The sequence below is a fragment of the Pseudoliparis swirei genome, chromosome 19, assembly GCF_029220125.1.
Source record: "Pseudoliparis swirei isolate HS2019 ecotype Mariana Trench chromosome 19, NWPU_hadal_v1, whole genome shotgun sequence".
Classification (NCBI taxonomy): Eukaryota; Metazoa; Chordata; class Actinopteri; order Perciformes; family Liparidae; genus Pseudoliparis; species Pseudoliparis swirei.
The window spans coordinates 15,683,210-15,694,973 of NC_079406.1; the positions used below are offsets into that span (position 1 = coordinate 15,683,210).

The 11,764-nt window shown below is 42.2% G+C and overlaps 2 protein-coding genes across 2 annotated transcripts; both read right to left on the minus strand.

Annotated features, from left to right (window-relative positions):
• Nucleotides 1-593: 593 nt before the first annotated feature.
• Nucleotides 594-6,002, minus strand: LOC130209628 (zinc finger protein 239-like). Its single transcript, XM_056439399.1, has 4 exons — nt 5,696-6,002; nt 3,509-3,609; nt 3,340-3,415; nt 594-2,398 (listed from the first exon to the last, which is right to left on the minus strand). Exons 1-4 carry the CDS (start codon nt 5,988-5,990, stop codon nt 1,623-1,625), a joined length of 1,248 nt encoding a protein of 415 aa, XP_056295374.1. The 5' UTR covers nt 5,991-6,002; the 3' UTR covers nt 594-1,622.
• Nucleotides 6,003-6,653: 651 nt separating this feature from the next.
• On the minus strand, nt 6,654-10,960 carry LOC130209693 (smoothelin-like protein 1). Its single transcript, XM_056439476.1, has 5 exons — nt 10,719-10,960; nt 8,211-8,857; nt 7,911-8,025; nt 7,639-7,790; nt 6,654-7,198 (listed from the first exon to the last, which is right to left on the minus strand). The coding sequence occupies exons 1-5, from the start codon at nt 10,797-10,799 to the stop codon at nt 6,865-6,867; spliced, it is 1,329 nt and encodes a 442-aa protein (XP_056295451.1). The 5' UTR covers nt 10,800-10,960; the 3' UTR covers nt 6,654-6,864.
• Between the last annotated feature and the right edge of the window lie 804 nt (nt 10,961-11,764).

The following is an 11,764-nucleotide window of genomic DNA, read 5'->3' on the forward strand; positions in this document are numbered from 1 at the left end:
GTCATTTCATTGATTGCCCAAGAACAATGGCCTGAGAGGAAGCTACATTTCTTGGGGAAATACAACAGCATTCCACACCAACATGATACAACTATTGGCTCATACAACTAGCAGCGACCACCACATCCTTCGCATGTGTCTGATCAGTAAATAGATTAATGGTAAACTTTTTTTTAAACAACATACATCTCTATTTGGGGATCTTTGCACGACTGTAACTCAAAATTAATCGTCATCATCGTGTTTTCTCTACAATTTACAGCAATAATTTCACTTTTAGTAATATGTATTAGTATTTGAAAAAAAGTATATCTGTATTGTTACATCTTTGAGTGAAACCAAAACCATGCAAGTAGGTCCCGATAAACAATACTCTTGTGTGGGTGGAAACAGGAACAATGCCAGGAATTTCCCCCAGTATCCTCATGAGTCCCCCCACCGGGCTTCAGTATGAGTAAACCTGAGTCACAAGAATCACTCGGAAAACAAACAATGCTGCACCCTACAGGGGCAAAGTGACTTGTCAGACATTGAAAACTGTTTTTAAAAATCTATATTTATGAATAATTGCATATTCAGATTAAAAATCCAGACAAAATGCACGCTAAATTTATTATTGAAATCAGTCTCAAACTACATGAGAAGTACAAAAGGAGTATAGTGAGCTGCAACAGAGACAGTGGAGGTAGTTTAAAAAATGAAACACAGGTAAATGGCTCTTTCCTTTTTACTATACAGTTGGCCCTTAGCCAAATATGTTTAATTCTTAAGTTAAAAAATATATTATGATTGATAAAGTAAAAACTGGTGTCAGTGTATCTGTGAATTGTTTCACGTGACACTTTTAAAAACATTTTTAACAAATTGTACCAGAGGTTGGGCGCTACGGCAATATATATTTGAAGCTTATGATTTATTAACCACATTGTACCTGAATATTTTTTCCAGACCAGTTATGACATTTTATTCCTTTAATATCTGCATTCAGCAAATGTGAGCACATTAATGAGCAATATATGCCTATATATCACAATAAATATCCAAATTGTGAAAACACAATACAGATGTATTTTAGTGTCATTGTCAAAATGTCTTTCCATTGAAGCGTTCCACTCGGCATGTGTTGCACGCTGAGGGTTCACATGGTTTCCTCCTGTAACCAGGTGAAGGATTCTCATGGTTACATGCATTCATGCTGTCAGATAACTGAGGGTTTCTACAAATGACTGAGTCTGTATATAGTTACAATTAAATTAAGATACTGTGTATGTTCCTGATTGATGAATAAGGCCATATGTGTGTCAGCTTTTCAGACAGTTTAGAAAAGGAAAGATGAAGGCATTTTAGTTTTGCAGGTTGTTTTTCCTTGAATTAAAAAGTATTTTCACCTTGAACAGAAATCCGGCTTGTTTGTGTCCCGAGGATGAAACGCAACACTCCATTACTGAGAAGTGGTGAAGACATATACATTTGGTCTACCTGTCGTTCCTCAAGCACATTAGACCCATGACAGGTTCTTGACACGACACAAACACACATTACCCAAATACACACTGTGGCACACACCTGTCAGTAAAATATAAAATCCATGTTTATTATTTATACCTCTGCATCTTTCATGGTCAGAGCACTCCGTTAGCGTTGTGTGTGATCATGTGCCTGCGCAGGTTGCTGGGGTTGTTGAAGCTGGCGGTGCACTGATTGCAGCTGTATGGCTTCTCTCCGGAGTGAGTCCGCAGGTGGATCTTCAGGCTGCCGTTCTGCGTGAAGCGTTTCCCACATTGCGTACAAGCGTACGGCTTCTCCCCCGTGTGAATACGCATGTGGATGCCCAGCGTGGTCTTGTTGACGAATGACTTGCCGCAAAAGGTGCAAAGAACGGGCAACTCCCCGGTGTGACTCGCCCTGTGCACGATCAGGTCTTCTCGGCTGAGGAAGCGCTCGCCACAGAAGCTGCAGTCCAGAGATTTGCTGACGCCGTGAGGGAAGATGTTCTGCTGCTGGGCAAACTGGCTGACATGACTGGGGTGCCCCACTTGGCCATCAGCTCCGACTATTTGTGTATTCACTGCAGGATTCATTGTTGTTGAAGCCATTTGGGCGGACGGATTTCGCTCCAGTTGGCAGTTTCGGTTCTCCGGCAGCCCCCTGTCATTGGCCCCCGTGGTGAAATTCAGGAGGCTGTCGTGGGAGGGGTTGTGGTCAGGAGACAGAGAGGTAAAAGCCTGGAGTTCAGAGACAGTGAAGAGGGAGTCGCTCTCCTCCTGTAGAGGCCCTTCCCCTCGTCCGTGAACACTCACGATTCTCAGATCTTCATTACTACTTGCCAGGCAGGACTCATTCCGAGTTCCTGTGGAAACACCACCCCGCGTGCTGTGGTTTCCAAAGTCGTCCTGACCTAAAAAGACAAACCACGACATGACCTCCTTATTAATCAGAGTTTTTGGATGAAACTTTGAGATTGGGAATTATTTGCAAGGACACAATTTGAATGAAGAAGCTTTAAGTAGCTTCAGCAAAGTCTACGTTGTAGTTTTGACAGAGAATAATGAGTACAGTGGCGTCTCAAAACGCCCTTCCTCAAGTCCAGATTCAGCCAGGGCTGAAATGTTAACAGTGATGCTCCATCACTGACATCCAATCTCACAAATGAGTCTATACATTCCCTCACCAAGGAGTTCAAGGTGCTAAAATGTCTCTGCTGCCATCGGCCTTTTGAATAACTCAATGTGATCTTTATATTGGAATCACTGTTTATTGTTTTTGGTTATTATGTGGATACTGCTGACTGGACAACACAGGTCACCCCAGGGATAATCACCACCTGTATATTTAACCCTTGTGTTGCCTTAGGGTCATTTTGACCCGAATCAATATTACACCCTCCCCCCGCCTTTGGGTCATTTTGACCCGATTCAATGTTTCACCCTCCTGTTACCTTTATATTTACGAACATATTTTACCCTTTGGGTTCAATTTGATGCCAGCAATTAAAACCTCCAGAAAATTATTAGAATTAATATTGTTTTCCAAGTTTAAGTGTGAGGCACTTTATGTTTGTTTGTTGACTACCGAAAGAACACCGACATTAAACATTGAATGGGGTCAAATTAATCCTAAAGCGGGGGGAGGGTGTAATATTGATTCGGGTCAAAATGACCCTAAGGCAACACAAGGGTTAAAAAGTCAATTTTCTACTTATTTTTTCTTAAACGTGATGTATGTCAACACATCTCTTGAAAAGGCTGAACTAACAATAGATTGCTACCGTTAACAACTCGGTATTGTCAGCGTCGACACTAACTGCGAGTGATGCTCTCGCATCTGTTGACTCCTCACCTCCAACCGGCCTACATCCTCCCACGTCGTCTTCATCTTTGATCAGGATGATATCCGGGATCTCCGCATCTGCACACTGACAAAAAGCAATATTTATGCATGAGCAGAAGAAACTAAAATAATGTAACAAAACTTTTAGTTACTGAATCTACGTTGCATTGTATTTCACCTCCACTTGAGCTTCAGAGGAGGAAGTCTTGTTCTCTGATTGTAGAGAGATAGAAGCAGCTTCCACAACCGTCTTTAGAGCCAGTGGTGGCTTCATGACAACTAGACGGGATAAAAGACCAAACATCAATCTCCTAAACATGACAATTTGATACTTCTTGCCGCAAATTCAACAATTTACAGAGTAATTGGTCATATGGTGAAGCTATATTGATAAGATCTTTCAATATGTTGAGCACTTCCCCACGTGGTGGCTGTGGACCAAGTATTATTTCTATAGAACGTACATTATTTGAGATATTGATGATTAAATGCCAACCCCAAAACATCACCGTTCAAAATAAAAAAGCAACAATTGTACAGCCTCCAAAAAATGATTATTAAGTGGGAAAAAGTGGAATCATGTTAATCAAAATAGTGAAACATGTCCATCATAGTTCGAGTCTAATGTGACATATTCAAAGTCATAATAACAATTAACCAGTGTTGGGCAAGTTACTGAAAATTAGTAATTAGTTATAGTTACTTCTTTTAAAAGTAATTGAATTACTTTACTAGTTACTGTATATCCAAAGTAATTAGTTACTAGGGAAAGTAACTTTTAAGTTACTTTTATGTCTGCTTTTTTAATGACATGAACAGTCAAACACAATAAACATATGTTGTAGACCTATTTATTGCAATCAACAGGGCAACAGGCCTTCAAATCAAGCAGGAGTACAAAAGTCCCTTTTTTAGTTAACTTAATACAAAATAACTGTCTCAGTGATTTAACAGTTTTTTATTTACCACATTAGGCCCAATGAAATAAAAGTGATTGGCCTACAGTATTAACACTAATTACAAGAGAAAACAAAGGTGCCTTGAGGTGCTGCATATAATTGAGGGGGGGTGCTAGTGAGGCGTGTACGTGCTGATCTGGAGTCAGTTTGGTAGGATTTGGGTATAAATAAATTATTTCATTTAAAATATGGATTTTTATTTAAAGATATTCATGTAATTTGCATGCAAAATAGGTCTACCCGAACCAGCGGACACAAAATTCAACCAGCGGCAAAAACCGCGGACCTGGCAACACTGGAAGTGGCTGTCAATCACAGTGTGGCACCGTGCATGCTGGTCGAGGGGGCGTGCCTGTGATTGGCGGAGTAGAGGGGAGGCGGGGTTAACCTGTCGGAAAACGGAAGTTACGGGTGGTTGACGGGAACCGTTGTTGTTGATGTTCGCGCTGCTGAGCTGAGAGGAGCACGCTGTCTGTGTTGGTGAATGCCCAATAAAGGGAGGAATAATAACGTCGTCCCGTCTCCGTGTCATCAGTCCATAACGTCCGAGACGTTACAATATCATTGCGCCACCAAGGCCCTGCGATGTCAGATCAGAAGCAGCTAAAGTAGCCTAGCTTGTCTTCTTGTCTGCAAGTGTTCATTTTTCACAAAAGAGAGTAACGCGAGTAACGAACTCATTTAAATTTCAGTAACTGTAACTGCGTTAGTTGATTAAAAAAAATACTTCGTTACACTCTCGTTACCGCTAAAAATAGTGGAATTACAGTAACGCGTTACTTTGTAACGCGTTACTCCCAACACTGCAATTAACATACTTTAAAATGGACTTTAAAACTCCTTTCACCAATAAAATATTTTAGATATAGTCAATATAAGTCAATAGATTAACTTCTAATATATTAATTTAGAGGTAGTTGTAATAATTATTTCACGAGGAATTAAATACATATTTAATCGAAATCGTGCCTGATCACAATTGAGTCAGTGATGCATCTAAAGAAGATAAACTCGTTGTAATCAAAATATACTTTATGCTCTCTAGCTCGAAAAAATAAAGCATTTTGAAAATCAACATGAGACATGTATCTATAATTAACTTTAATACTCAAATTAAACTAACGTTAGTCCTAAATCAAACATTCAAAGTTCCGGGACCACCTTGCTTCCGGACACGAGAGCGAACCACCATGTCGATGTGTGTGTCACGTGACCACTGCCATTCATTTATATACCGTTTATTGACATGTGCTTTTACTACGAGAGTCAATTGCGCAGCTGTTACAGCGCTCTCTTAATTAAAATACAAATACGTTGGCTGAAACGTGTCCTGGACAGGAGGCGGAGGAGCGACACCTGTCCCCGTCGAGTATGAACTATTCTTTTAAAGTGTGAGTGCTGCTCACCTTGTGTTTTGGCCCGTGGTTTGGGGGCATTTCCTCTGATCGGGGAGAAGCGGCTCGCCGGCCGGTTGGTCCTGGTCTGCAGCCGGAGGGAGAAGAGCTCGCTCCTTGTCACCTTCATCCTCAACCTCAGGGCTTCGTTTTCCTTCAGGCTCTGCGTGAGATGCAGGCGGAGAGACCCCGAGCCCTCCGAAAACAGCTGACTGATTTCCACCACCGCCGCTTTCACGAGCACGTCCATTATGGACAGGAGCTGGGCCTCCAGGTTCAGGCTGCCCGGCGCCATGGCTGTGGACATGTCGGTGGAAGAAAAAAAGAGGCTCGACACAGTCGTTGGGTTAGCAAACAAAAGAGTCAACACTAGCCTGACGCTGCTTACCGTAATGCCGGTAAAGCAGAGGCAGTTTCAGTTCCTGTGTCTAGTTCAAATTTGCCTGGTTATTCTGGTCACGATTAATAATGTATTAATATATAATACATCCTAAACAGCTAAATCAACGAGCAATACAAAATATATATTTATGGCACTTTCAATGATATTTTTATGGTCAAATTGAGAGAAGATGGCGTGAAACTACATGAAATGCGTCTTAAGCAGCTTATGTGTAAACTTTCATCTTTGTTTTATCAAACTATTTTAGCTCGTATTCATTTTTCTGTTGGGGAAACTGTTCTTTGAGGACCTCATATCCTCCCTTAAAATACAACAATAATGACGTCATCATTGATGAAAAAGAAATCCCAATGGATTTGTTATTTTTCAGGCAAAATATCTTGCAAAGTAACCATTAACCTATTAAGTTCGATTCCTCATATAGTTAAATTATACTTTAGACTTCTCAATCGGGTAATATCATTTGTGTATTATAGGACTGCCTGTGGCGAAATTGAGAATACATCATCAATTTAATGTCATTCATTCTTGGCTGTGCATCCCATCAACACAAAGAATACGACAGAATGGTATTATCTTTGAGAGCAACGAGGCATTCCTGCTTTATGATCTCAAAACAAACATATGCAAATAACACAGCACAGTACACTTTAAAAAATACAGCTAATAATATAAAATTGCCAGTAATCAATCCAACACCAAACTAAGACTTATTAATCATGGAAGTAGCACAAATCATAAACCATCCTTTTGGTATTTTCAGTCTTTCTATTTGCAGTCAGTCTTTTATCGAGGACTGTATTGATGAACACTCCTCCATCTCACAGCTGCTCGGTGCGTGCTCTTCCTCACCAGCACCCGCTGTCTCTGTAAGATCTCCCTGGTTCTGCTCCTCTTGGTTCTCAGCAGACTCGTCCTTCTCCGGTGACACCTCTCCCTTCTCTTTCTCCTCTCCCCCATCACCAGATGTGCTGCCCTTCCTCGCTTTCTCTATTTTAGAGAGGCCGTGGCAGAGGGACTGGACATATGTGAACACACACATGGGGTCCGGGTGTTTACCCATCATGATCATGTCCTCCACTTCCAGGAGAGGGCAGCAGTCGGCCAGGGACCTGAGTGAGGTGACGAGGGGACAGGAAAGGAAAGGAGAGAACTGAGATGAGACAAAGAAAAAAAAACAAGTACAAATAGAAAGTAAGAGAGTCCTGACCTCACTGATTTGGCTGTGGTCATTTAAATGTGCAAAACATTGGGGCAAGGAGGCTACGTACATGCAATCATTTGTTTGCCCTTGTGTGGGCAGCAGAAAGAAGTTATCAACAGAATATTGACTCGTCCCCTTTTATGTTGAAATGGCGGACATGTTATCATACCTATATATATTCTCGCAGTTATGAGTAATGCAAACATTCATTTTGAGTCATATTTCTGTTAGAACAGCAACTGCTTCTCTGTAATTGTTGTGCATGATGACAACAGAGTACTTGAATTATCAAATTGTTTGTGTTAATGAACTGAGGAAATAAATGAAGGGCAGTTAAATACTCCATACTCTGCAGTTTGGAAGGCCAGAGTGAAGTTTTTCGTCCTCTCTTTAGGATTCAGGGCGCTGAAGTCAAAGGCATCAGGAAAAAAGCGATGGATCAGAGCACAGAACGCCAACCCGTCACTCCAGGATGATGAGAAGTTTTCTATGTTGACACCCTAAAAGGTCAAAGGACAGGAAGAACGACAGACTTATTTATGTCACTGTAACAATATCATGGTCCCAAAAGGGGCGACACATCTTGAAATGTGGTGATGAAGATTGTGCGTTGAACTCGCGTCATAGTTGCGAGTCTTGCTGCGACACCAATGAAGCATCTTCTGTTTGATTGTAGCTCCCGTAGCCGCGGCCCCAGATGACCTCTGCATTTTGAAGTTGCGGGGTGTTGGTGTCCTAAAAATGTCACAACATCGCACAATTCAGACTGAAACCTTCATTTCAATATGCACGGCCATGAGGTACTGGTATGGTACAGCCAATGAGGTACCGGTATGGTACAGCCAATGAGGTACTGGTATGGTACAGCCAGTGAGGTACTGGTATGGTACAGCCAATGAGGTACTGGTATGGCCACTTACTCTGGGGCACCTTGCTGGAACTTGGCGATGATGTCGTTTTTAGCTGCTGCTCTCATCGAGCGTGCAGAGGGTCTTGGTCGGGAGAGAGAAGAAGAGGGAGGACCACTCTTTCTTTTGGGCTTCCCTTGCTTTTCTACCTCCTTAATCTTTGCTTTTTCTTTTGTTTCTACGTCCACTTCCTCAACTTGTTTTGTCTTCTCTGCCTCCTTTGCTGCCTTTCCATCTGCGTCTGCTTCCTTTGACGCTCCCTCTTTTTGACTCTTCTTTTTCTCTTTGTTTTTGCCTGTCATCTCCTCTCCACCTCGCTCAGTCTCGCAACTCTTGGCCTCTTCCACCTGCTGACCTTTCTTTTCTTCCTTCCTCTCTGCCTCCCCATCTTTTTCTCCACTTGTCGGTTGGGGATCTTTCCCATCAACATCAGCGGAGGCTTTGTCGTCAGAGAGTTCAGCCTCTTCGGCGTCGCCTTCCACATGCTTTGATGGAGGAGTCTGGGTGGTGTCTTTATCTCCAGCACCGGCCTCCACCTCTCCTCTCTGCTCTCGTACCGCGTCCTCCTCCCCTTTCTCGCCCACTTTCATTACCCTCAGACCTTCCACCGGCTCCCCTGTGGGAGGGTCTTTACTCTCCTCCAGCTCTGGCTCATCAGTCTGGAGGACAAGCGGCAGAAAACAGAGTTGAGTTATAAATCCGTCAGCAGACACTGTGTGATAAAAGTTACAAGTTACAATGCATGTTTGTTCCTTATGATAACAACTCAAACATGTATGTGATAACTGAGCAACTTAACTCTTTAACAAAAAACACGAGATGTCATTGAAAGTCATATTTTTCCAGATACTTGCAAATATTTGTGGATCATCTTCAATACTTGTTTATTCTATTCTATATGTTACGTACACTGGTCTACTTGTATTGTATTGTGTTCTGTTTTGGTCTTGTTTTGTGTTGTTGCTTTGTCTCCCCCTCCTGTTGTCATTCTCATACTTCACAGACGTGCACACCTGGTTCCAGTCATCAAATCATCACACCTGTTCCTGATCACCCATCAACCATTCCCTTTTAAATAGTCCTGTGTTTGTTCAGAGTGGAGGTCGGTCTTTGGTTGCTGTGGAGCTTTTGTGGTAACGTCTACTGTTTCATTTGGTAGCAGCCTACTTTTGTTGTGTCTTGTTTAATTCCATTTTTTTGTGCGCACAGGGTCAATGAGGACAGGTGAGATACCCCGGGGTTTACATACTACATAACGTAGGTTTACGTGTTGTTAATACCCCAGGTTAGAGTGAGCACCACCCACTGTACTTTTGGGTGCACAGCACCTGTCAAGGGGGGATCTGGGTTTTGTTAAGTTCTTTTCTTTGGTGCCACTGACGGTCCTTGTTGGACCCTGTGTTGCTGTTTGTTAATAAACACTTTCCTTATAACTTTTCGTGTCATGAATTGGTGTGACCACACCCTCACTTAAGCAAACCTGCTGCCCTTATGTTGCGTCCCACTTCGAGCCATCAGGAGACGTAACATATATATTTAATATATTTGGAGTCAATATATCCACATTTTTACCACAAGATGTACTTGTGGTGCGTGAATATTGGCTCGGTATGATCATTCCCCCTTGGCCAAGTTACTGGTGGAATGGCAGACTAAAATATTTTTATTTTCTTTTGAAGGGTAATTGACTGTCATGAGGAACGGCGCTTAGTTCACACCATCAAAAACCATCACTTCTCATCCCTCATTAGGCATGTTTATTAGCATGGGAGCTAAAGAAGAGTTTTGGTTTCTGAAAAACTGTAATTATAAATGAAAAGACATGCATGAGTGGAAGCCGAACACATTCTGTTTCACTGCAGAGATGCTTTCAGGTCTCAAAATGTTCAAATTGTTTTCAGTTGTTTGTTCATCTTGTTAAGACTGTAGAATTATTTCCAGGAGCACTACTTCTGTTTAAAAAAATTTAAGATGTTCTAAAGTTAGTGTCCACACTTTCCCCTGGGGATTAAGGGGTCCTCAAACTGGAGAGCCTGATGTAACGTGAGACCTGAAGCTCCACTCGGGACTTGTTGAATATGTCCCTTCTTTGTACACAGCTGAGAGGCTGAACTTTCAGAGGGAGATTTTTCCTTTTGTAATTATTTTTAAACACACCTGAATCTAAAATACAGGAAAACTTCGTTGCAAGGAAAACGTTCAAAATAAAGTTTTTTTTAAAGTAAAATGTGAGTGCAGGAAAAGTCCCACCAGGTGACTCGTCAGAGGGTACAGGACGCCCCCCGGTGTGTGTTTGTGTGTGTGCATTACTTGGCGTAACTTGTGTGTTGCGCTCTGCAGCCGGGAGTGAGGAGCAGGTGGCGCGCAGCCAAACCCACTTCAGCCGTCCCAACACAACACCTGCCGTTGCCACAAATAAACTCGCTGCCTTTTCCTGGTGCTCATAGTGACACTGGTCATTCTTAGAAATGTGAACACTTTAAAGCTGCAACTTGAAATAAAAATGTAACACACACAGACCTGGTTGTTGTTGTTGGTGTCAATCTGACCTGTGTCCTCTATAGACCCAGATGCCTCCTGACAGGACAATTCCCCATCCATAATAACACTAAATTTCAGTTTTTCAGCTGGATCAAAGGTCAACTCAGACTTTCTTTTCAACTGTTGCCCCAGGACTCTTAAACGATCACTCCTGTCTTCCCTGACAGTCGAAGGTGAATCCTCGTCACAAGAAAACTGCTCGATGTCTTCCCACTGCACCACTTTCCTGTCCCTGTCTTCCTCTCCCCCCCCCTCTCTTGCACCTATGTTTGTGGATACCCGCCTTCACCCCCTTTCACCAGACACCCCCGCCCTCTGCTTTGTGAGGATGCCTATGCCTCTTTATCTGACCTTTTGAGCAACACAAGGTCCCGAAATAGAGTCCCAGTGACATCGGCACGGTCCACCAGGCCGAGCAGCTGCGTCTGCTGTGGAAACCGTGACTGTACACACACATATAATGCACACGGAAGTGCATACATGCAGTTTAGTGCACAAGCTCAGACACACAATCTACAACTTCCTTTCCTTATTTTGTATAGCCCACAATCACAGATTTTCCTCAGAGGGCTTTACAATCTGTACGCATGCCGATTTGTATATAATACACACTAAAGATTCTTTTCCATATGTCTAAATCCTTCCATATGCAGGAGGCATGTGCACAATGATTCATAACAGTTGTTCGCTGGTTTGTGTTCGTAAGAGGATAAACTGGGGCACCATTTGACTAAGCGTTGTCATCCCTTCAGAAGGTATGTGTTTTAATGTGATTTAGAACATGGCTGACCAATGAAATTGTTTGATTTTTTTTAATGTATTCATTTTTAGAACCAATACAGGTAAATGTAGAGGTGCCATGACAGTAAAACAGAAAACAAGAGTTGCTTCCACAAATTGAATGTGCGGTGTTACTATTAGTTTTCCGTTTACTTTGTGACTGTATTTGTCTGTTTTGCATGTCCTCAAAAAAATATTCCAATTATATTTAACTTGACACATCTCATCTTTCGCAAATATTGTCT